Here is a 27,520-nt window from a genome sequence, read left to right as displayed (position 1 = left end):
ATTAACCACAACTGATATAAAATAATTTAAATGATTAATTTAAATCATTTTATACTAATCATAGCAAGTTTTTTCGATAACTGTTGCTATGATTAACAGTACAAGCATGTGATAAGTGTTAATTTGGNAGTTCAAGTTGTATCCTTGTAGGCAATTGAATTGCCACAAAATTTTTTATTGCAGATAGTCTATATTGGTCTATAATGGTCACTTGGGTTCAATAGTCTATATTGGACCCAAGTGGGCCATTTGCTTCACTTGCTCAGTGCAAGTGAAGCAAGTGAGCAAGTGAAGCAAACCATAGAATTGGAATATTTTGTATGAGATGTTAAAAAAATCATATTTAACTAATTTGAAAAATGTTGTTTTTTTCTTTTGTTCTGGAATCTTTAGGTTGTTCTGATTTGATTTTGATGGAGAAAACCTGAAAGGAAAGTTTTTGTGATTTGAATTTTTAAAAAATGTTTTTTTTTTCTAATTAATTTAAGTGTGGAAGTTCATTTCAAAATGGATTTGAACTTAGTTGATGTTGCAGAATCCTCACTCAGAATTAGACAGATGAAGGTATACATATTGAAATTTTTCAGGATGCTAAGTAAAAGTAATATTTAACTCTAATAAAAACAAATACAATTCATTTTACAGCATAAAATGAATTTAATATAGACTGTATCAGGTATGTATTAGCAACTTGATTGTTCTGTAGGCTTGCTAGCATTTATTATAAATGAAGTTTGAAACTTGTACTTAGGAGGGAAGATGAGAAATAGACAAAACTGGTGGGGACATGTTCCATACAGAATCAAAATTTTCATGATTGATTCTGAATTGTTAAGCATAATATGCACGCATGCATACTACCAGAAACCTTGTCTATGGTTTACTTAATTAGTGTATACATTTCTTGATTCTGATTACTAATATATCATCTCTGAAGTAACTATTTATACAGAATTATTCTGTTTCTTATTATTGCTTGGCAGTTTGTAGTAATCATAATGAAAGTTATACCCTATTCACATTGTACTGTACACTTCAAGCCAAGAACAAAATCAGCTTAACAACACTGTAAGTTTTGACTTAAATTCAAAAAAGTGAATGAGTAAAATTCATTTTTCCAAACAAACTTCAGACAGTTTGACATCATCAGCTTTCTTTGAGGTCTGCTTAAGAGTGGACCTGGAGAACTTTATATTTAAGGATGGGATGATTATCATGTTTGCCAATTAATTAATCATTAATTGGGATTGTATACATCTAATCATACAACTAATTGTTAACTAATTATTGTCAAGTATTTTTAAAAATATCTTTATAAACTAAAATTTAATAAAATTTTATATACAGCTTTTTTTAGTTTTAACTTTTTTACAACAATAATTTTTCTTTATCTATCAATTAAATATATAAATGTTTATATTATTATTTATTTCCATTTTAAAGTTGTTTGAAAATACTGAAAAATAAATTTACATAAATCATCCTTGATTAAGTGGATTACTACTAATTAATTTAAGTAGTCGGATTTCAATTTATATACAATGGAGAGAAATGCTTTGTTTTGTTGGTTTTTTTTTCCTTTTTCCTTTATCCCACTTCATTGATTTATTCAGTATACTAGCAGGTGCACAATTTAATCATGCTGCTGTAACAAAAAAAGGAATTAGTATGATTTTATATTCTCATAATAAAGGAAATTAGGGTCTCTTAGCAACTTGTCCACATTTCATAGTACAAGGCTTGCTTGCTTGAAATGCAAGATGGTAAGAACTGCATGGTTGGTTATTTAATTTACTTAAAACTGATGCAACTGGCATTATAAATGACAGCTATGTTTATCAGCTAGACAGGGTTCTTAAATTAAAAATGCTTGGGTGCTATATGTACTCTCTTCCTCTCTCCCTTAATGTCTCTGGCAGATTCTTGTTCTCAGGTGATCAATATAATAACCTAATATATCTGTAATAGGTAGTTTCCAACAGTCCAGTTTTGAACCAAACTGTCTGGTTCTACAGGTCTTGTCTGGTGTACAATTGAGAGATCAAACTAAACACTGGACAATTTCATTTGAATAACATAATTTTTTAATAACTTGGTATAATCAAAATTATCACAGTAAATTATTTTTATCTAAGTTTCTTGACATTGATTCAAGCAAGATAACAAAACATTATCTTGTTTAATGTAAAATATGGATTATATACTTGATGATTCTATACTGATACCATTTTGAGTAAATAAGTGCAATGATTTTAATATTTCTGGGTAGTTACATTTTTCCATTATTAATTGATAAACTAATTGACTTACTTCCATACATCATAATTCTTTCAAGTGTGCAATATAATTAACAAAATAATAATATTACATTGCAAATTATTTCATAATCTACTTGTTGAAAAATTTCTTTTGAAAATAGGCAGATGCATTGAAAGTTAACTGATTTTGTGTGATAATTTGCTATGAATGAGATTGAAGGTTATTCCTTTTATATATATATACTACAATATTTCTAAAAATTTAGTAATGCTGTAATAGAACATTTTCAGTTTGAATAAAAATTTAAAACTACAAAAAGCTAATGGTTTCTAACAGATCTAGATGTTTTTCCATATTATTCTGAATTATATAAAGTTATTTCTTTAATTAAACATAATGTTTAATGTTTAATAATTGTAATTTAAAAAATAATAAATTGTTTTTCCAATGGAATGATTATTTACTGATTATTGTAATCATTGGAGAGTTAACTGCCACTTAACAATTAATCAGTACAGGAACCAATTAATAGTATTGACGAGTAGCAAACAATTAACTAATACATTTCTACTTACATTCAAAACATTTATAAACCTTACTTCTACTTATATTCAAAATATGGTGAAAATAGATTATCTAGTATGAATGAAAAGAATTATATATGGAAAATTGTTCCAAGAAAGAAATTTACTTCTTATTGTAGGATATCAAATTTGTGGAGGATCACAGCATCAGGAAAACTATTAATAGAAGCAATGTTGAGCAAAAGGGACAATGAATTCGCAATATTGATTGAAAACCAATGATCTGATAACAGCACAAGTCTATGTAATTGTACAATTATAATTTATTTTATTTTATTCATTATTATAAAAAAGTAATATAGAAGGACATATAACAGGGGTAACCAAACCTTATAACAACAGCCATAAATCCCTTACCAGAAATAAGTGAGATCTACATTTCTATTGGAATAGTATTTTGTATTACATCCAATTAAAATACTAAAGTTGAATATCTCTGTTTTGTGGTAAATATCTCTGTTACTTTATGATCTGCTAGATAAACATTGTTCAGTTCCTTTGACTTTACAAATGTATCCTTAACTTTCAGTTGCCTGTTTAGGGTTAAGTTGTGAATTACATTTATAATCTATGCATAACTCACACTTCATAATAATCAGTATACTTACAAAAATATTACATATGTGTAAGTAACCTGTACCAAATTTATTAAAAGAAATTGTATATGGAAGCTTGTGAGCCATAATTTGGCCAGAGTAGTGACATAGAATAGTTATATGTTTTATGTTATTTTGTATAATGTGAATTCTAAAAGTTAAAAGATCTGGCAATATATTTAAATAGGAAAAACTATTTGGAAAAAATGACCTGGTGTTTAAATTTTAAAATAAAAGTATTTGGAGGTCCAGCTTCCCTAGATTATTTGGTTTTAGGGTTAAGGATCATTTGTCTAGCCATAAAGAGTTACCAGGACAGAAGAGATCAAAATTTTGCAAAATATTGAGCTACATGGTTTATGAACATTCCTAAATAATTAGTTTTAATTTTGTAGCATGAACGAATAGTTGATCTTGATTTGCATAATATGCCTTAACTTAATCCTGCTAAGTACTGTATTAAGTCTACTTAAACTTTTTGGTATGAATAGGATATTACACCAAATAAATTTTGTTGGGAAATAAAGTATCATCTAATGTACTCTCCACATTTATCATCATATGATTTGATTGTCTTTGGACCAGTTGAAAAAGTATTTGAAAAGTATGCTATCTCATCTGATGCAGATATGAGAGAGTGTGTTCAAGATTGGTTCTGATTCTAACCAATAAATTTGACATAACCATGTATTGTTTAATATTAGTCTCACAATCAACAACTATTATCAAAAGGCAAATTATTTCTATTTTATTCAATCTGTCTGGTTTTCATTTAAATACTGAAATAGATTTATGCAATTAAATATTTTGAAATAAATACTGAAAATTATTTATAGTTAACTGAAGTTATATAAATACTTTGTTTTCTATTCTAGAGTATTAAAATAAAATGTCTTCAACAAGTAAATTAGATACAGTCTATAGAAGAATATTACTAACAAAATTTTTTACAAAAGGATGGGGAAAAACAGAAAATTTTAAAAGGTAATTTTTTATAATCTTTGAAAAATATTTTAATTTTTGAGAAACATAATGTATAAATAGTTAGAACAATTATTTATATTATAATAAAATATGTTTCAATTAATGTAATTAATAAAAATAGAATTAAGGATGATAAATTCATACTAAAATAGCAAGTAGAAGAAATGCTAAAATATTCAGAATCTTTACATTTTACCCTTCTTGCACCACAGGAACAACAAAAGTCATTTAGTGGAGTTGACTTTAATTTAGAGGTTCTTCTTTGCCTCAATACAAAAAATTGTTTAAATACATCCTTCTGTATTGCCACAAAATGATGTTTTTAAACAAAAATTTGTCTTGAGAATAGTCAAACTTTAGAATAAAAAAACAATTTAATTTATGCTAAAGCTGGCTTTTAAATGCCATTTTACATTAAATTGTATAATATGTGTGGAATATTTTATTCTAAAGATAAAAAAATTTGTTATATCAGAATAATAGTTACACATTAAATTTCAAAAGGTTAGACATACAGCATTAAACACAATAAATATCTAAAGTATTATAATAAGAACAGTTTAAAAACTGGAATTATTACAAATGATAGTGCAATGGGTACAATTACCCTATTAATTAAATAAAATTAGTTGTCTGTCAGGAACTGACAAATTATACTGTTGTTTTCTTTAAAATCAATTATATAAATAAAGGCAAGGCTTTATTAAAAAATTTTGGAATAGAAATCCTAAAATAAGCTTTAGAGTAAAATCTCCAAACACTGGATGTATGTACTAAAATTAATATAAAAATAACCTTAAATCCAGTAAAAATAGAATATAATAAATTTAAAATTTATTATATTCTATTATATATAAAGTTGAAAATGTTTATTAATGAAATGATTGTTTTATTTTTACTAGATTTAAGTTTATTTAATTACTTATTTATTTATTTATTTTATGATATAAGCTTTAAACTTGACAATTTAACTGAGAAAAATACTTTTCTTAAAAATTTATCCCAACCAATCATTTTTATTTTTATCAAGCATTTTTATTTTATTAATTGCCTAGGAAGCATATATATATAGTAATGTCTTTATTGTAGACTAGTTATTATAGCATAATTATTATTATTATTGTTATTATTGATGACAAGAATGAAATATTTATTCATTATAAGAAGTGGGTGGGCAAGGAATTTGATCATTATGAAAAACATTATAAATATTATTTTTTATGTGTAAGAGAAAGTTTTGTTTATAGTAATGTTAGATACCACATGTTATCTTGCTGTTAGAACAATATTAAAAGAAAATTTTAATTAAGAACTCTAAAGCTTTAAAATTTTTTATATTAATTTTCTTTTTAGGTTATTTGCATTTCGAAAAATAATTTCAAATAGAGAAACATGTCAAAAACTTGTAAGACATGATTATCCAATAAAGATTGATAAAGTAAGTAATTTTTTTTGTTTTTATTTTTAAATATTGTTATATATTAAACGAAAGCATACTACATAATAATAGTGATTTTTTTTTCCTTTTTTTCCCTGCTCATTGAGCATTTTTGATCTTTGAGCCTAACATGTATAATACACTATACTCTTGCTAATCTGGCCATTCCTTGCACATAGAAATGCTGGATTATTAAAGAACAATAACAATAAATAACATTATCTGTAGCCCTTTGGTACTGATTCTTTTTGGATGCAGATGGACAAATAATAGTGTGCTATTATGCAATACTGTATACAGAAATAAAACCTAGATAAACAAGAAAACAAGGTGTGCGACATTAACATTTTCATATAAGTGGAAGCACACAGGCAATTATACTAGAGGATATGCTAGATTATTAGCAGAAATCTATTACCTGTATCTGTTTCTTGAAAAATTTCACACATCTCTTTTTCAGACATATATCTTTATATATTAGTAGAAATTCTCCTGTCAAATATGATGGACAACTTTCTGTGAGAAAGTAGAGATTGAAGAATTGAGAAGAGTACAGACTTCAAGAAATTCAAGAAGAGTAACTAATATTTCTACAAATTCAATAGCTTATACTTTCCGTTAGAACATATTTAAAACATATTATTATGCTTCAATTAACAAGCTCATTAGATTATTACTTCTAATTGGATAATAGAATGTGACATGATCACTATAGAAAGATTTTTAAAAAATTTGTTATAGAAATGACATGATATGGCAATCTTTTTTTAAAGTTTAAATTTTATGAAGCAAGTTTAAAATATACCATTTACCAAAATATTTAAAAATGCAATGTAAGGGAAATTTCCATTGTCAAGCATGAACTAAATAAGGTTGCTGATGTCATTGCAACATAAGTGTGATCACTGATCCAAAATTGATAAAATGTTTATTCTATAGCTAATATTTCTGAAAAATAAGTGGCCTATACTTTCCATCAGAACATAAAATAAATATAACCATATGAAATTTTGGTCATATTTATAATATAAAAATATATAAAATAATAATTTACTATTATTAAATAGTAAGTTAATAGTAAATTATTTACTATTTAATAATTTACTATTTAAATAGTATGTTAAAAAATGTGCTACCAGTAAAGTTATACACTTGAAATCTAATATACCTATATGTATAATAAAGAACACTTTTCAGATGCATATTAACAAAATTAAAGAGAGAACGACCATGTAAAATGATCAAGAAATGGAAATAGAAAATATAATAAGAATGTTTATTTAAATAATTATCCTAGAACATTATTGTTAAAATGGTTAAAAACAAGTAAAAGGAAAAGAGAAAATGTCATATTAACCTTTAGTCAGGTATGGTTCTACTTCCAGTAGTGGAGAATAAACGTGGGAAATTTTTAAAGTATTTTTCCGCACGTTTTTTCTCATTATTGTTTTAGAAAAAGATTTTGTAAACAGTTATGTCTAGTAAAGAAAAGTCTTTTTTTAGTGTTACATAATTCATTTTTTAGGTGAATTTTTTTTGCAGTAGTTTTTGGGTAGCTTTTGGCGATACCCCCAAAATAATTTAACGGATATATCTGTCCTTCACCACCGCCACACGATTGCCCTGGACGGATATATCCGTCCTTCACTGCTGAGTGGTTAAATAGACAACCGAGAGTTGTTAAAACATTGTATCTTAAAATGGAATATGTTTTCGGTGTTTTTGAAAAATTAAAGAAGAATTAAAAAATTTAGATATTGTTTTAGTACCAAACCATACAAGAACCATAGCAAAAATGATTAACAGTAAATATAAAAAAATAATGAACATAATGATTTAGAAAAAGATAATGTAATTTATTCATTGGATTGCAGTTGTTCATATAAAAAATGATACATTGGTGAAACCAGAAGGAAATTAAAGACAAGAATTAAAGAACATATATATGCCATCAAAAACAATTTAATATCATCAGTGGCACAACATTGCAATATTGAAGGTTGTGAAATTTTAAAAGATAGTGTCAAGAGTATTCTGACAGAAAACAATCAATTAAAAAGAAGACTACAGGAACACACAGAAATTCTGAAAATACAGGAAGACATTAGAATTAATAACAATGTGGTACTGAAACTACATCAGGGGTGGAATGACATAGTTTTTACATAATCTTGAAACAGATACTTAACAGGTTTGGGGTAAAGTCACATCACATTGTAAAATGAAAATTGTAACAAGGCAATTAGCTTCACACATTCTTATGGATTTAGCATATTTGTTTTGTTTAAGGTCTGGAAACCAATTATTTTAATAATTGTAAGTTCATTGTTAGTTTCTCTCCCTTTTGGTTTTAATAAATTTAACAATATTTTATTATTAATAGTGGAACTGTCTACCAGAATTCGGAAAATGTGGAAGAAAATAAGACATTTACTGGTCCCAAATAATGATATATCACATTAAATATAAAGAAAATTTTATTCTCAATTTAGTTTTTAGTTCTTTAGTGTATGGGTTGTATTAACTATTGTAAATACAGTGCACTGTATATATTAAAAATTCCTTTGCATTAGTTAACTAATAGTGTTATAATTGTATGTATGCTAAGTTGGTACTATGAGTTCATAAGCTGATGAGGGGGTCCTTGCATCTGAAATGCATCCTTTTCTATATTTGATGGTGATTATTAAAGACTAATTTTTTGTAAAAGATCTGGTCTATTTTTTGGTCGGCCTTGGTGTGATAAGCCGTCCAAATTGTTAAAATCCTATTTATTAGGCTATCTAACTCTATCTAAACTCTATAACAATTTGATGTAGGTCAATAAATCTTTCAGCAATCAATTCCTTGTGAAATTCTGGCCATGTAACACACATCAATCTGTTCCCCCTTGGTTTAATGTGTTTCTGATGTACCCAATTAAATATTAATTCTATGAAATTTTCTTTCATTTTGAATCAAATTTTAATAGTATTTTCAAAATATATTATTAAAAATTTTTAATACAAGTTTAATAATCTTTCAGAATGATTAACTTCTTCATGGCCATTTGATGCTAATTGTATTATGATTATTTTCATGTTACATTATTTGAGCAATAACTAAATGGTGAAGGAAAAAAATTGAATGTTGTAATATTTTGCAGTTTACTTTATTTATAAAAGTAAACTTATTTAGAATAAAATATTAATTTATTTAATACAGTTATGAACATAAGTTAGTTACCTAATCTTCATACTAGTTAGTCTCACAGATTGCATGTTAGTACTAGAAGGTTAAAAGAAAGTTGATAAGTTGGACAGATATAAAATTTTTATATTTTTCTTACAATTTGTTTCCATTTGAAAGCTATTCAAGGGAATTAACTTTTGCAATTTAGTTTTATAAACAGCAAGATTCTGTATCTTATGATTTTAAAATAAATTCAAGCTTGAATGAAAGATATATTGACTAGAAGAATAAATTTTTTCTAACTTGATAAGAATTTTTCAGCAGGAGAATATTTTTTCTGGAATTTTTATTAATAACTAATATTTATTTTGTTGTTATAATTGTTTTATATATAAAAAGCATTAAAATATATAAAATTTGAAAGAAAACAGATTACAAACAGAATATTTTCAAGTTTGTATTTTAAAATATATGTAATTATAGGAATAAGATTATAATGTTAATTTATATATTTATCTAATTAATTTTAATTATATTTAAATTGCTTTTAGTTATTTATTAATAAAAGTTGATATTTAATTATTTTTATGATGATAACAGGTAGAAAATTATTCTCACTACAAAATTTTGGAAGGTCATTTTCTTAGTCCATTTGTTCAATATATTCCAGAAGTTGTACCAAAAGAAGTTGAGACAGCAAGGTTAGTTTATTAAAAAGATAACTGTAACAGCATTTTGAAAATTTTAAGTTGATTGATTTATTCTGTTTATACAATGCACACAAGATATATTATTAGCATAAAACAATGATTACAGAATTATTCCAATATTATAGCTTACGTAATAAGCAATTTACAAAAAATTCTCAAGTAGACAGTACTTTAAAAGTGTTCTCATATTTAATCCCTTTCACACATCAAGAAAAAGTCTTACAGCAGAGTTGACCTTTCTTTAGAGACTTTTTGTGCACCTTAATATATGAAATGCTAAAATATTCCCTCTAGCAATGGTACAATCAATTAAAAAATATATACATTTGATAAAAGTGGCCAGGAAAGTACAAAATTACATACGTATTACATACATACATACATACATACATACATACATACATACATACATACATACAAGAAACACATTGGCCATACACGAGGTGTTTAGCTGTCAGAAAAGAGGATAAGGGAAAGGGGGAAGAAGGAGGGAGAGAGAGAGACAGTAGAAAAAGGTAGGATCCTTTTGAACGGCGTACATATTGCTACAGTACCCTCTATGTTTGATGTTGGCATGCAGTTTTTAGGCTGCAAGACCGTAGTCCTCTGAAGGGTCTAAAGAAAATCTGAGTGTAGTGAACACAATAATTGAGTGCCGAATAGCTAAGTGTAGAAGTTAGTGCCAAGTGGCTGTTAGTAGGAAGACATATCTATTCAATACTAATAAAACTGAACGTGATTGCAAATCTTAATACTACTTAACAGCTAGACAGACAGTGTGAAAAGCAAACAAACACAATGACAAACTAGACAATATGAATGGACCGACAGAGACAAATGAGCAAGACCCTAAAATTTATTATTTATTTATTTATTTAATTATTTATTTATTTATTTTTAAATGTTAACTTACCTACTAACTAAACTAACCTACCATAACCTAGGATGAACCTAACCAGATAACTAAAGCTAACAAACCCTAATCTAATTTAACCTAACCAGAAACCAAGCTAAGAGCCCCTAATCTAACTTACAACTAGGACTAACCAAATTTAGACTGAAAGTATAAAATAACAAAAATAATTTATGAAAAGTATATATTTTTTAATTGATTGTGCTGTCACCAGAGAAAAGATTTTAATATTTTATGTATTGAGATGAGAAGTGTGTAAAGAAGGTTGACTTTACTTATTTCCTAATGGTGTTTGAAAGGGATGAAGTATGAGGACACTTTTAAAGTATTGTCTATTTGAGAATTAATATTATTTTTTCATTTTTAAATTTTCTACTGTCTCAGCCATTTTTATCAAAAAATATGTAATAAGCAGTTGTTCACTTTTGGTTTCATGCATAGATAATTCAAAATAGGTCCTTATTTTCTCTTTGTTACCTGTATTCAGAATATGATTTATATCTGTTTTGAATTTGTATTCAACTTATAAAAATAAACAAAATACAAGAGAAAACTCTTGAACTTTTCAAAATTATTTTGAATGATTATAGTTACTTTGTAACCTAAAAAGAACGTTAATTATGTAAAAACATAACCTCCTACATATCTTATATAACATTTTAGTTACTTTGAATTTCATACAAATGTATATCTATTAACTCTGATATTTTACACATTTATTAAGAACTATTCTAAAACTTATTTAAAAACTAATAGTTAATATTTTAAATATATCTTATACAAAAAATGTCTATTAAGGAAGATAACGAACACTTTTGATTCAGAGAATATATAAATTATTTAGTGAGATGTCTCACAAAGCCTAATTATGATTCTTAGCAAAAATTATTGAATATTTTATAATGAAAAATTTTATTTCCTGAAAGTGCTTTGTTTACACAATTTCATTTTCTTGTTAATCTTTTATTTTAAAGTAATGGTTAGATTTGTTAAAGTTATAAATGATTAGTTTTTCTAATTTCTGTAATCATCAATTTTAAACTTTGGCCTAAAATCAATTTTATCCTTTTTTAAGATTATGAGAACAATCTTTAGCTTGTGAAATTAATTTGAAAAACTATTTATATAGTTCCTTAGCATATTAAATAGTTTTATTCAGCAAGATAGCATTCAAAGAAATAGTATTTGATTTCATTTATGAAAATAGAAATCAAAATATTGTGTATCAAAAGTATCTTCTTTGCAAGAAATAATTTCTTTTGTTCATAACAGATGAAATGCAATAAATAAAAATGGTGAAGGAACAGCATAGCAGAAATGAAATATGAAATATAAAAGATATCAGTAAAAATTTTTTATTTAAAATGGACTTGAAATTAGTTTTGTGTAAAATATTAGGCCTAGATTATTATTTACATAGTTTGATTCAGCAGCAATTGTCAAATTTTTAGTTGATTTGACAATTGCTGCTGAATCGAACTATGTAAATAATAATCTAAGCCTAATATTTAATAAATATTTACTTACAAAATATTTATTAAAAATGTGTATTAAAAATAATTTATATTTTAAGTTATAATGAAGTCAATAATACTATTTTAGTGTAGATATAGTTACATATCAGACAAAAAAGATCATTTTAGGAAATGATAAAATAATGAGAAGCCTTTATTTTCCATATAATTTGACTTAAATAAAATTAATGTAATGGAAAAACTCAAGCTTTTAGATTCATATGTGTTTTTTCTTTTTTATAAAAATACTGAAATATTCAATATTTATTCAAATTTATGTACTAAAATTCACTTTACTTTAGCATTAGTACTGAACATAACATTTCATTATTTTTTAAAACAGTATATTTAGTATTTTGATATTCAAGAGTTAAGCATTTGTAATAGTATTATAGATTGTAAATACGTTTGATTTATTATTTTATGACTATCCTCTTTTTTAGGTTTCAAATGCTGTTACCCACAAAATGGCCACAAAATCATCTAAAACCTGTTTGTCTACATTTGGCAGGAACTGGTGATCATGTATGTAAATTTCATTAACATTTAATTTTAAAGTTGATTAAACAAATATTATTTCTTCAAATAAATAAATAATTACAAATGTTAAATATAATTTTAGTTTTAATGTTTTATTAATATTATTATTATTTCTACATTTTAAATATTTTTTAGTTTTTTTGGAGGAGGAGGATACTCATGGCCAAACCTCTGCTGAAACACGGAATTGCTTCCATCCTTTTGGAGAATCCATTTTATACTCTTTCATGAAACCTTTTTTTTTAAATTTAAGTTAATTTAATAATTTTATATCATTATAATGTGATATTAATTAGTTTTTTTAATAAAATTAATTTTTTCAAAGTGAAAAATTTCTTTAACTTGAATACATGGTTTAAGAAAACCAAATAATCAAATGTAAGTAAATAACTGTTTTTTTAAAATAATACTAATAAAAAATAACATTTGACTAATTTAATATTTATAGACTACAGTATTTTTCTAAATAAATAAATAACTATTTATAAAATTCTTTAGAAAATTTATTGAAAGTTTTTATTATTTTCATTTTTGAATTTGTTCAGCTAGCAGATTGATTGAGACATTTTTCCGGAGATTATCAACTTAAATCCATTACTCCAAATTTCCTATTTCACTTTAATAATTTGATAAGATATTTATAGTTAATTTTAAATTATGTATAGCTGTTTTTGAATTTGAACTTTAATATTTATTATATCTTCCATATTTTATAAATTATTCTTGACTCATATCTTTAATTTAACAACTAAAGGCAATTACATTCGTTTATTTTCAGACGTTCTAGTCTTCATAATGTTTCTGATATCTTTGTTATGGGAGGTTGTCTTGTTTTGGAATCACTTGCATTATTTCATTGGTGTGAAGCACAAGGTTTTGGCCCATTAGCCATCACAGGAATATCCATGGGTGGTCATGTAAGTTCTTATATTATTTTAAAGAATTTAATAACAATTATGAGAATTAATCAAAATCAAATCAATATATTAAATTCAACGAACTTTTTATTATATTTAAGAAATTGCCTTGTTACAAGGGAGTCACAATCTTCATTCCTTATATTAGTATTATAACAGATAAATATTCATAATTTAGTAAGTTATATCTATCAATGACTATTTTCTTTTTAATTTCTTTTGACATTCTATCAATAAATGATATAAAGTTTTAATTACTGACATTTTTTTCTGAATCACACCACTGACAATTTCTCATTGTGTATATCAGATTATCTTCTTTTATGTGATCTTGTTAGTATGAATCTGAAAAAGTGAAGGCAAAATTTTTTTTCAGAATTAACATGTCATATCATTTAATATTATCTATTTTGTTGTCAGGTTTAAGACTACTTTGTATATTAAAATGTAATAGGAAAAACATTTTAGATTATGAAAAAATTTGCTTTTTATTAAAAATGCTTTAAAAAATAGAAATATAATAATTCCTCTGTTGTGCCATTATCTCTACTCATCACATTTATAATTCATTATAAATTTAAGAAATTTCAACATTAATTCATTTATTCAATTTTAAATGATTGATTAAAAAAATTTTAGCACAAAATTATTTATGTTGACTTTAATCTTATTCTGAAATTTTTAATTTACACAAGAGTTGTTATATAATTATTAAAAATTATAAAAACTGTAAAATTATAGAATTTTTGTTTTTTCTAGATGGCTTCACTTGCTGGAAGTAATTGGCATAAGCCACTTGCAATTATACCCTGTCTTTCTTGGACAACTGCTTCTTGTGTTTTCACTCAGGTAAATAATTATTATTGAAAAAATTAAATGCAAATCTTAATAACTAGTAACTAGCATTATTTTAAAGAAAAATTTTAAATGTTTTATGAATGATATGCTATTTTTAAATTTCATATTTTATAACTTATCTTAAGGAGAATATATAGATTATGCTGTTTTTAACATATATATTCAATTTACCTAGAAATAATCAAATAAAATATAATTGCTATAGAGAAGAAACAGATATTTTAAGTAAAACTTATTTAAAATGATTTAAGAAAGTATTTTTATTATTCATTTACCAATTCCTTAAGGTCTCATTCTTAGTTTTCTTCTCAACATTTCAATAAATTTTTGCATGCAATCATCTGCTTACTNTCAACCCGGGCCAACACGCAACAGAGAGAAATTTTGAAATTAGATAGGTTAATTTCATTGAAGATGCATCATGGATGATCTTGTGGTTGTGGCCGGCGAAGTTTGAACAATTGCGCCCAAAAGCAGCGATATCAAAGAAGATAGAAGAATGAGAACGAGACCTGCCTTGAGCATCAAAGTGATTCTGTATCCGAGACATAGTCTTGTCCCAAATATGGTTTTGCCATTTTACTTGTTGCAAATAAAACAGAATAAGCAAAAATTTCAAAAATCCTAATTTGAATACATCAACATAACTGACGTTTCAACATTTAAACATTTAAACATATATGATGTTTAAATGTTATGTTGATGTATTCAAATTAGGATTTTTGAAATTTTTGCTTATTTTGTTTTATTTGTAACAAGTAAAATGGCAAAACCATATTTGGGACAAGACTATGTCTCGGATACGGAATCACTTTGATGCTCAAGGCAGGTCTCGTTCTCATTCTTCTATCTTCTTTGATATCGCTGCTATTTAAACATAAAAAATATTGGGTTGTTCGGAAAGTTCATAGCAATTTTTGTTAGTTTTTGCATGCAATCATCTGCTTACTGAAGATCAAATGAATAACTTATTTTTTATAATTCTTATATTATAACTTCTTGAAATACTGTATAAATATATATTAAGCAAATACTTTTTAAAAACTAGGGTGTAATGAGTGGTGCAATTCCTTGGAGTTTATTACAGAGTCAGTATTTTTCTGATCAAGTTTATAAAGATGAAATTTGGAATTTGATTCATTCTCCAGAAGAGGTATTTTCAGATTCAATTTTTAAGTTATGCTGTGTGATATATATATAAAATTGTATTATTTAGAAATCAACTTAATATAGTAACTAGTAACATTAAATAAATTTTTTTCTGATGTAATTATCTAGAAATTCCCATTTCATACGAAAACAGATCAAATGATCATTTGTAGTTGAATTTCATTTAGTAGACTGCTTTACTTTATTAAAGAAATTTGTTTTTTAAAATAAAATTACTATATTAATCTTCTCAGTACAATAAAAATGACGTGTTTGGGTGTAAAAGATGGCAAGTACCATAATAAAAGTTTAAGAGAAAATGCAAAAATTTAAATGTCTTAAGAAGTTTTCTTGTTTGTTTTCTTCATTCTGATTAAGGTGCATGTTATAATTTAAAAAGTATAATTTGAAATATATTATAATGTGCTAACAGCTAACAAGAATGTACTAATGGAAATGGCAATTACCATATTTTATACCCAAACTTTTCAAACATATTTTTTATTAAAAAAATATTGAAACATTATTTTTCAGATGTTTGGAACTCTTTAATTAACTCTATTAATCTAGTAACATAAGTATGTGCACCTTTAAAACTGTTCGTTTTTGAAGTTTTTACAGAAAAATAATTTGGATATTTGAAAATAATTTTTTAACCATTCTAAATTAACTTTGGTAACATTCTAAATAAATGAAATAAAATATACAGTATTACAATATTACAGTAAATTTTTATGAAAAATTAAATTAACACCAAGAAATTACTCTTGCCTTATTGAAACTTTTACATAGTTAACCAATATTATAAAAATAGCTTCACCTGACAGATTTTTAGACTTTTACTATTATAAAATATTAAAAAGTTCTCTCTTTCTGTTCTATTTCAAGAATGAAATAAAATGTCTAATAATCCTTACAAACATTTCTAGCTTTTATAATTTTAAGTGTCTTTATTGTAATTTTTCTATATATTTTCTCTTTTGAATTTTTTTGTTAAACATATTAATATTGTATAAATATCTGGTAGATTTTTTGAAAAATTGCAAATTTTTTGCACTTTTGTTTTCTAGCTTATTGACAAGACTGTCTTGTTTATAAAATCGTACTGCCAAATTTTCTTACCAGCGTAGAGGTATGAAGGAGTACATATCGAGAGTTGATATTTGGCACAGAGTATTAGGTGCCCAAATCATTTGCGCATAAAAAAATCCAGACTCATAGGTAGTCAGGGGACCGAGAATAGAGTCAAAATAAAATAGAAAATGGTGACCCTCTTCTACAAACAGGCAAAATAGGCACCTCACCCCACCAAAGTCAGGTAGGGGAGAGTACCAACCACAGTCATTCTAAGAAGTGAACTCTGACCTTAGGACTGAACACATAGTTTGTTTTATGTTAAATAAAATTTGTAATCTAATTTTGTAAATTTGGGAGTGCTTCAAATATGACATTAAAACGATTATGTCGTTACAAATGGATTTTTTTTAACATTATCTAGTATGGTAAGATTGTAGGACCAATAAAAATTTGACGTTATATTAGGGTTGTCGTTACATTCAATGAAATTATAATCAGGTTAAACTGTATATTGTTTGTGCAAAATAAAAAATAATTTTGGACAATACAATAGCCACGATTATTTTTTTCAAAAACAGGAACTTTTCGTTACACATCGACAAAAATTCAACCCGGGCCAACACGCAACAGAGAGAAATTTTGAAATTAGATAGGTTAATTTCATTGAAGATGCATCATGGATGATCTTGTGGTTGTGGCCGGCGAAGTTTGAACAATTGCGCCCAAAAGCAGCGATATCAAAGAAGATAGAAGAATGAGAACGAGACCTGCCTTGAGCATCAAAGTGATTCTGTATCCGAGACATAGTCTTGTCCCAAATATGGTTTTGCCATTTTACTTGTTGCAAATAAAACAGAATAAGCAAAAATTTCAAAAATCCTAATTTGAATACATCAACATAACTGACGTTTCAACATTTAAACATTTAAACATATATGATGTTTAAATGTTATGTTGATGTATTCAAATTAGGATTTTTGAAATTTTTGCTTATTCTGTTTTATTTGTAACAAGTAAAATGGCAAAACCATATTTGGGACAAGACTATGTCTCGGATACAGAATCACTTTGATGCTCAAGGCAGGTCTCGTTCTCATTCTTCTATCTTCTTTGATATCGCTGCTTTTGGGCGCAATTGTTCAAACTTCGCCGGCCACAACCACAAGATCATCCATGATGCATCTTCAATGAAATTAACCTATCTAATTTCAAAATTTCTCTCTGTTGCGTGTTGGCCCGGGTTGAATTTTTGTCGATGTGTAACGAAAAGTTCCTGTTTTTGAAAAAAATAATCGTGGCTATTGTATTGTCCAAAATTATTTTTTATTTTGCACAAACAATATACAGTTTAACCTGATTATAATTTCATTGAATGTAACGACAACCCTAATATAACGTCAAATTTTTATTGGTCCTACAATCTTACCATACTAGATAATGTTAAAAAAAATCCATTTGTAACGACATAATCGTTTTAATGTCATATTTGAAGCACTCCCAAATTTACAAAATTAGATTACAAATTTTATTTAACATAAAACAAACTATGTGTTCAGTCCTAAGGTCAGAGTTCACTTCTTAGAATGACTGTGGTTGGTACTCTCCCCTACCTGACTTTGGTGGGGTGAGGTGCCTATTTTGCCTGTTTGTAGAAGAGGGTCACCATTTTCTATTTTATTTTGACTCTATTCTCGGTCCCCTGACTACCTATGAGTCTGGATTTTTTTATGCGCAAATGATTTGGGCACCTAATACTCTGTGCCAAATATCAACTCTCGATATGTACTCCTTCATACCTCTACGCTGGTAAGAAAATTTGGCAGTACGATTTTATAAACAAGACAGTCTTGTCAATAAGCTAGAAAACAAAAGTGCAAAAAATTTGCAATTTTTCAAAAAATCTACCAGATATTTATACAATATTAATATGTTTAACAAAAAAATTCAAAAGAGAAAATATATAGAAAAATTACAATAAAGACACTTAAAATTATAAAAGCTAGAAATGTTTGTAAGGATTATTAGACATTTTATTTCATTCTTGAAATAGAACAGAAAGAGAGAACTTTTTAATATTTTATAATAGTAAAAGTCTAAAAATCTGTCAGGTGAAGCTATTTTTATAATATTGGTTAACTATGTAAAAGTTTCAATAAGGCAAGAGTAATTTCTTGGTGTTAATTTAATTTTTCATAAAAATTTACTGTAATATTGTAATACTGTATATTTTATTTCATTTATTTAGAATGTTACCAAAGTTAATTTAGAATGGTTAAAAAATTATTTTCAAATATCCAAATTATTTTTCTGTAAAAACTTCAAAAACGAACAGTTTTAAAGGTGCACATACTTATGTTACTAGATTAATAGAGTTAATTAAAGAGTTCCAAACATCTGAAAAATAATGTTTCAATATTTTTTTAATAAAAAATATGTTTGAAAAGTTTGGGTATAAAATATGGTAATTGCCATTTCCATTAGTACATTCTTGTTAGCTGTTAGCACATTATAATATATTTCAAATTATACTTTTTAAATTATAACATGCACCTTAATCAGAATGAAGAAAACAAACAAGAAAACTTCTTAAGACATTTAAATTTTTGCATTTTCTCTTAAACTTTTATTATGGTACTTGCCATCTTTTACACCCAAACACGTCATTTTTATTGTACTGAGAAGATTAATATAGTAATTTTATTTTAAAAAACAAATTTCTTTAATAAAGTAAAGCAGTCTACTAAATGAAATTCAACTACAAATGATCATTTGATCTGTTTTCGTATGAAATGGGAATTTCTAGATAATTACATCAGAAAAAAATTTATTTAATGTTACTAGTTACTATATTAAGTTGATTTCTAAATAATACAATTTTATATATATATATCACACAGCATAACTTAAAAATTGAATCTGAAAATACCTCTTCTGGAGAATGAATCAAATTCCAAATTTCATCTTTATAAACTTGATCAGAAAAATACTGACTCTGTAATAAACTCCAAGGAATTGCACCACTCATTACACCCTAGTTTTTAAAAAGTATTTGCTTTATATATATTTATACAGTATTTCAAGAAGTTATAATATAAGAATTATAAAAAATAAGTTATTCATTTGATCTTCAATAAGCAGATGATTGCATGCAAAAATTTATTGAAATGTTGAGAAGAAAACTAAGAATGAGACCTTAAGGAATTGGTAAATGAATAATAAAAATACTTTCTTAAATCATTTTAAATAAGTTTTACTTAAAATATCTGTTTCTTCTCTATAGCAATTATATTTTATTTGATTATTTCTAGGTAAATTGAATATATATGTTAAAAACAGCATAATCTATATATTCTCCTTAAGATAAGTTATAAAATATGAAATTTAAAAATAGCATATCATTCATAAAACATTTAAAATTTTTCTTTAAAATAATGCTAGTTACTAGTTATTAAGATTTGCATTTAATTTTTTCAATAATAATTATTTACCTGAGTGAAAACACAAGAAGCAGTTGTCCAAGAAAGACAGGGTATAATTGCAAGTGGCTTATGCCAATTACTTCCAGCAAGTGAAGCCATCTAGAAAAAACAAAAATTCTATAATTTTACAGTTTTTATAATTTTTAATAATTATATAACAACTCTTGTGTAAATTAAAAATTTCAGAATAAGATTAAAGTCAACATAAATAATTTTGTGCTAAAATTTTTTTAATCAATCATTTAAAATTGAATAAATGAATTAATGTTGAAATTTCTTAAATTTATAATGAATTATAAATGTGATGAGTAGAGATAATGGCACAACAGAGGAATTATTATATTTCTATTTTTTAAAGCATTTTTAATAAAAAGCAAATTTTTTCATAATCTAAAATGTTTTTCCTATTACATTTTAATATACAAAGTAGTCTTAAACCTGACAACAAAATAGATAATATTAAATGATATGACATGTTAATTCTGAAAAAAAATTTTGCCTTCACTTTTTCAGATTCATACTAACAAGATCACATAAAAGAAGATAATCTGATATACACAATGAGAAATTGTCAGTGGTGTGATTCAGAAAAAAATGTCAGTAATTAAAACTTTATATCATTTATTGATAGAATGTCAAAAGAAATTAAAAAGAAAATAGTCATTGATAGATATAACTTACTAAATTATGAATATTTATCTGTTATAATACTAATATAAGGAATAAAGATTGTGACTCCCTTGTAACAAGGCAATTTCTTAAATATAATAAAAAGTTCGTTGAATTTAATATATTGATTTGATTTTGATTAATTCTCATAATTGTTATTAAATTCTTTAAAATAATATAAGAACTTACATGACCACCCATGGATATTCCTGTGATGGCTAATGGGCCAAAACCTTGTGCTTCACACCAATGAAATAATGCAAGTGATTCCAAAACAAGACAACCTCCCATAACAAAGATATCAGAAACATTATGAAGACTAGAACGTCTGAAAATAAACGAATGTAATTGCCTTTAGTTGTTAAATTAAAGATATGAGTCAAGAATAATTTATAAAATATGGAAGATATAATAAATATTAAAGTTCAAATTCAAAAACAGCTATACATAATTTAAAATTAACTATAAATATCTTATCAAATTATTAAAGTGAAATAGGAAATTTGGAGTAATGGATTTAAGTTGATAATCTCCGGAAAAATGTCTCAATCAATCTGCTAGCTGAACAAATTCAAAAATGAAAATAATAAAAACTTTCAATAAATTTTCTAAAGAATTTTATAAATAGTTATTTATTTATTTAGAAAAATACTGTAGTCTATAAATATTAAATTAGTCAAATGTTATTTTTTATTAGTATTATTTTAAAAAAACAGTTATTTACTTACATTTGATTATTTGGTTTTCTTAAACCATGTATTCAAGTTAAAGAAATTTTTCACTTTGAAAAAATTAATTTTATTAAAAAAACTAATTAATATCACATTATAATGATATAAAATTATTAAATTAACTTAAATTTAAAAAAAAAGGTTTCATGAAAGAGTATAAAATGGATTCTCCAAAAGGATGGAAGCAATTCCGTGTTTCAGCAGAGGTTTGGCCATGAGTATCCTCCTCCTCCAAAAAAACTAAAAAATATTTAAAATGTAGAAATAATAATAATATTAATAAAACATTAAAACTAAAATTATATTTAACATTTGTAATTATTTATTTATTTGAAGAAATAATATTTGTTTAATCAACTTTAAAATTAAATGTTAATGAAATTTACATACATGATCACCAGTTCCTGCCAAATGTAGACAAACAGGTTTTAGATGATTTTGTGGCCATTTTGTGGGTAACAGCATTTGAAACCTAAAAAAGAGGATAGTCATAAAATAATAAATCAAACGTATTTACAATCTATAATACTATTACAAATGCTTAACTCTTGAATATCAAAATACTAAATATACTGTTTTAAAAAATAATGAAATGTTATGTTCAGTACTAATGCTAAAGTAAAGTGAATTTTAGTACATAAATTTGAATAAATATTGAATATTTCAGTATTTTTATAAAAAAGAAAAAACACATATGAATCTAAAAGCTTGAGTTTTTCCATTACATTAATTTTATTTAAGTCAAATTATATGGAAAATAAAGGCTTCTCATTATTTTATCATTTCCTAAAATGATCTTTTTTGTCTGATATGTAACTATATCTACACTAAAATAGTATTATTGACTTCATTATAACTTAAAATATAAATTATTTTTAATACACATTTTTAATAAATATTTTGTAAGTAAATATTTATTAAATATTAGGCTTAGATTATTATTTACATAGTTCGATTCAGCAGCAATTGTCAAATCAACTAAAAATTTGACAATTGCTGCTGAATCAAACTATGTAAATAATAATCTAGGCCTAATATTTTACACAAAACTAATTTCAAGTCCATTTTAAATAAAAAATTTTTACTGATATCTTTTATATTTCATATTTCATTTCTGCTATGCTGTTCCTTCACCATTTTTATTTATTGCATTTCATCTGTTATGAACAAAAGAAATTATTTCTTGCAAAGAAGATACTTTTGATACACAATATTTTGATTTCTATTTTCATAAATGAAATCAAATACTATTTCTTTGAATGCTATCTTGCTGAATAAAACTATTTAATATGCTAAGGAACTATATAAATAGTTTTTCAAATTAATTTCACAAGCTAAAGATTGTTCTCATAATCTTAAAAAAGGATAAAATTGATTTTAGGCCAAAGTTTAAAATTGATGATTACAGAAATTAGAAAAACTANATCTTACCAGCGTAGAGGTATGAAGGAGTACATATCGAGAGTTGATATTTGGCACAGAGTATTAGGTGCCCAAATCATTTGCGCATAAAAAAATCCAGACTCATAGGTAGTCAGGGGACCGAGAATAGAGTCAAAATAAAATAGAAAATGGTGACCCTCTTCTACAAACAGGCAAAATAGGCACCTCACCCCACCAAAGTCAGGTAGGGGAGAGTACCAACCACAGTCATTCTAAGAAGTGAACTCTGACCTTAGGACTGAACACATAGTTTGTTTTATGTTAAATAAAATTTGTAATCTAATTTTGTAAATTTGGGAGTGCTTCAAATATGACATTAAAACGATTATGTCGTTACAAATGGATTTTTTTTAACATTATCTAGTATGGTAAGATTGTAGGACCAATAAAAATTTGACGTTATATTAGGGTTGTCGTTACATTCAATGAAATTATAATCAGGTTAAACTGTATATTGTTTGTGCAAAATAAAAAATAATTTTGGACAATACAATAGCCACGATTATTTTTTTCAAAAACAGGAACTTTTCGTTACACATCGACAAAAATTCAACCCGGGCCAACACGCAACAGAGAGAAATTTTGAAATTAGATAGGTTAATTTCATTGAAGATGCATCATGGATGATCTTGTGGTTGTGGCCGGCGAAGTTTGAACAATTGCGCCCAAAAGCAGCGATATCAAAGAAGATAGAAGAATGAGAACGAGACCTGCCTTGAGCATCAAAGTGATTCTGTATCCGAGACATAGTCTTGTCCCAAATATGGTTTTGCCATTTTACTTGTTGCAAATAAAACAGAATAAGCAAAAATTTCAAAAATCCTAATTTGAATACATCAACATAACTGACGTTTCAACATTTAAACATTTAAACATATATGATGTTTAAATGTTATGTTGATGTATTCAAATTAGGATTTTTGAAATTTTTGCTTATTCTGTTTTATTTGTAACAAGTAAAATGGCAAAACCATATTTGGGACAAGACTATGTCTCGGATACGGAATCACTTTGATGCTCAAGGCAGGTCTCGTTCTCATTCTTCTATCTTCTTTGATATCGCTGCTATTTAAACATAAAAAATATTGGGTTGTTCGGAAAGTTCATAGCAATTTTTGTTAGCTAACAGTTGAGACACTGATTGACGCGAAAATGATTAGAATTGTACAAACCAATGAATATTACGATAAATGACCGTGAGATGCATCCATTACAAAAAAACTGTTAAAATTATTCAAATATTGTTTAATTTGTCTCGTTGCAAAAATGGATGCAAACAATGTGATTATCGATACTTGTTTCTTTTTTCTCATAAAGGCAAAAATGCTGTACAAACAGCAAAAAAAAATGTGATGTTTATGATGGGAGTGGTGTAACAGAATCAACTGTTCGAAAGTGGTTTGCAAAATTTAAAGCGGGTAATTTCAACCTTGAATATGCTTCCTGCTCAGGAAGACCACCTGTTATTGAAGAGAACCAGATCAAAGCATTATTGGATGAAAACCTTCATTACACAACTCAAGAGATTGCAGACATAGTGCAGTCATCAAACTATACTGTATTTCAACATCTAAAGAAGTTCAGATACATGAATCATTAAGACATTTGGATACCTGATGACTTAACGGAAAAGAACTTACTGGATTTCATCTCCATTTGTGATTCTCTCGAAAGACAAAATGAAAATGACCCTTTTCTGAAGCATTTAGTGATATGTGATGAAAAGTGGATCATTTATAACATCAGCTGAAAATGATCATGAGGTAAGAAAAATGAACCACCATTAAAAACTCCAAAGACCAGTTTTCATCTAAAGAAGGTAATGCTCATTGTCTGGTGGGATTGGAAAGAAATCCTGTACTACAAGCTGCTTCCACAGAATCAAACAATTGATTCTATAAGTATTGTTCCCAATTGGATAAACTGAACATGGCAATTAAAGAAAAATGTCCGGAACGGGCCAATAGAAAAGTCATTGTGTTTCACCAAGATAATGCCAGACCGCACATGTCTTTACAAACATGCCAAAAATTATCGTAACTAGGCTGGGATGTTTTACCTCACCCAACCTTGCCCCATTGGACTATCATTTGTTCCATTCTCTGCAAAACGTCCTTCATGATAAAAACTTTGACACTTTGGAAGCTTGCAAAAACCATGTGGATCAGTTTTTCATGGGAAAAACTGGAAAGTTGTACGAAGAGGGTATCATGAAGCTCCCCAAAGATGGCAACACATCATTAAAAACAATGGCACATACATAATGGAATAAAAGTATATTTTTAGTTTTAAAATGGTTTCTTCTATTTTTCTTAAAAATCGCTATGAACTTTCCAAACAAACCAATATTTATAAAATTCTATCTCTGTATAATTAGAAAAACAAATATGTTTGTTTCTTGCACTTTCCACTAAAGCCAAATAAATATTCTATATTACAAACTATTAGATTTGAAAAGCAATCACTTTTCTTTTTCTCTGATAACAGTAACTTTAGAAGAATGTCACCATCTTGTTCATTCAAACGAGCCATTTTTCTGAGTCACTACAAACTGGAAATGTGATTAAAACTTTACTCAATCATCTAGTACTGACACAAATACAACTTTTGATTTAACATCCTTCAAAATCTTAAACATAAAAGTTGTTAAAATAATATATGAAATTTCTATGAAAATTTGTTAATAGGAGATTGTATTTTATAAATTATTAAAAATGGTTTTAATTTTTTAAATTTACTTTAATGAGGTCAATTTTTAATGCACCATAATTTATAAAAATTTTTCATCACAATTTTATAAATATTATTAACTTTTAAAAGCAGTGTCAAAATGAAATCAGTTGTTTATTTTCAGAATGATGCCTTCATTGCCGGATGTCATTTTGCTCGAAACTATCCCGAAAGTATGGAACAAGTGAAGAAGTTGCAAGCTGAACAAAATGGGCCTGTCATTCAAACATATAAAGAAAAAAATGTTTCTCAATTAGGAAGTCTTCCTACAGTAACTGATGAAAAATGGAATAATGACAAACCTCTTCTTTCTCCTTTCAAGTCTTCACAAAAATCTTATTTATCGTCTTCGTATAGTACAAGTTTTAGAGATGAAACAGAACATAAAGTAACAGAAAACATTGATCAGAATTCAGCAGTAAAAAGTAACAAACTTAAAGCAGCATTGCCATTTTTATTTTCCGAGACATTAAAAGAAACTTTATGTCTAAATAAGAAAATTTCTGACTCTAGTGATATTTTAAAGCAGGAGACACTAAATTTTATGAGAGGTATAATGGATGAATGCACGCATCTTGGTAACTTTTCCATTCCAGTAGATCCTACTCTTACGATTGTTGTGACTGCACAGAGGGACGGTTATGTTTTGCGTCAAGGCATCAAGTCACTGTCAGATTTGTGGTCTGGTTGTGAAGTTAGGTATTTAGATTGTGGCCATATTGAAGCCTTTCTTTTCAATCAAGGTGTTTTCAGGTAAGACTAATAATTTTGATATGAAGTTTTAATACCAATTAATAATATTTGAAATAAATTTAAATTAGTATTTTAGAAATTATTTTGTAAATGATAGCTTTCATAATGAATTTATTCAAATGAAATTATCTTTATATGGTTGAATGCTTAAAGAAATGGAAAAGTTAGTAAGCTAATTAAAATTAGTCTACCAACTTTTCCTGTTCTTACTATTTTATTTGATTCCAATGGTACATAATTATTTAACAAGTATAACTTTAGATTTTCAATGATTTATAAATCTTATATTTAATTTTTTATATACACAAAGCAGAACTGTTTATCAAAAAACTGGAAATATAAATGGATTCTGCAAATTGTTTATATAAGTTCTGCATATAGCCAATTCTGATATTTTGCAAAATTTTCCTGGATCATAATTAACTTTCATTATACAAAATATTTATTTAACATGGTTCCTTTATACAATTTCCTTTTTCTTTTCAGGAAAGCAATAATAGATGCATTGGAAAGAACAGCTGAAAAATACTTTAATTCTGCAGTTTGAGAGATTCAAACATTTTTAGTCTTTTGCAGTGTTTTATAAAATGCATACATTTTTAAATTTACTGGCATATTCTAGTAGTATTTGAAATGCAATTGATAATGAATTAATTTTTTATATGCAAATTTAATAAATTACCAAATTCTGTATCATAATACAATGATAAATGAAAATATCATCATCGAGTAGCTTAGAGAAGTACAATTAAATTTTGCAGTTATTCCAAATAATTTGAAAATGGTCAATTTATGTCATACATATATGTTGTTTGTATATTTCTATAAATGTATTTTATATTTTATTTACAATATTGCTTATTTATGAATGGAAATGAATAATAGATTTTGTAATTTTCCATTGTGAAAATTTTTTTATTCTTTTTATAATGTTGGATTAGAAATTTATATTAAATTTGATAATTAATTGGAGTCAATTAAAGTAATGTTTTTCTTTGCCAAGTA

General features: G+C 26.1%; 1 protein-coding gene across 1 annotated transcript; it reads left to right on the top strand.

Moving 5' to 3' along the window:
- Positions 1 to 2,837: 2,837 nt before the first annotated feature.
- On the top strand, positions 2,838 to 27,520 carry LOC111639178 (protein ABHD18-like). The gene is made up of 12 exons (XM_023384977.1): positions 2,838 to 3,087; positions 4,315 to 4,423; positions 5,777 to 5,861; positions 9,633 to 9,733; positions 12,613 to 12,694; positions 12,845 to 12,926; positions 13,060 to 13,087; positions 13,488 to 13,626; positions 14,386 to 14,475; positions 15,533 to 15,637; positions 25,887 to 26,515; positions 27,002 to 27,520. Exons 2-12 carry the CDS (start codon positions 4,329 to 4,331, stop codon positions 27,060 to 27,062), a joined length of 1,497 nt encoding a protein of 498 aa, XP_023240745.1. The 5' UTR covers positions 2,838 to 3,087; positions 4,315 to 4,328; the 3' UTR covers positions 27,063 to 27,520.

Source organism: Centruroides sculpturatus, unplaced genomic scaffold (genome assembly GCF_000671375.1).
Source record: "Centruroides sculpturatus isolate CEXI.00-Female unplaced genomic scaffold, Cexi_2.0 scaffold1162, whole genome shotgun sequence".
Lineage (NCBI taxonomy): Eukaryota > Metazoa > Arthropoda > Arachnida > Scorpiones > Buthidae > Centruroides > Centruroides sculpturatus.
The sequence above is the reverse complement of the archived record's forward strand: the minus strand, read 5'-3'. Positions and strand labels throughout refer to the sequence as shown.

Coding starts and splice junctions, on each gene's coding strand:
- LOC111639178 (XM_023384977.1), top strand. CDS start 4,329: ATGTCTTCAACAAGTAAATTAGATACAGTCTATAGAAGAATATTACTA. Junction 12,927..13,059: donor CCTTTTGGAGAATCCATTTT/ATACTCTTTCAT, acceptor TAACTTGAATAC/ATGGTTTAAGAAAACCAAAT. Junction 15,638..25,886: donor TGATTCATTCTCCAGAAGAG/GTATTTTCAGAT, acceptor GTTTATTTTCAG/AATGATGCCTTCATTGCCGG.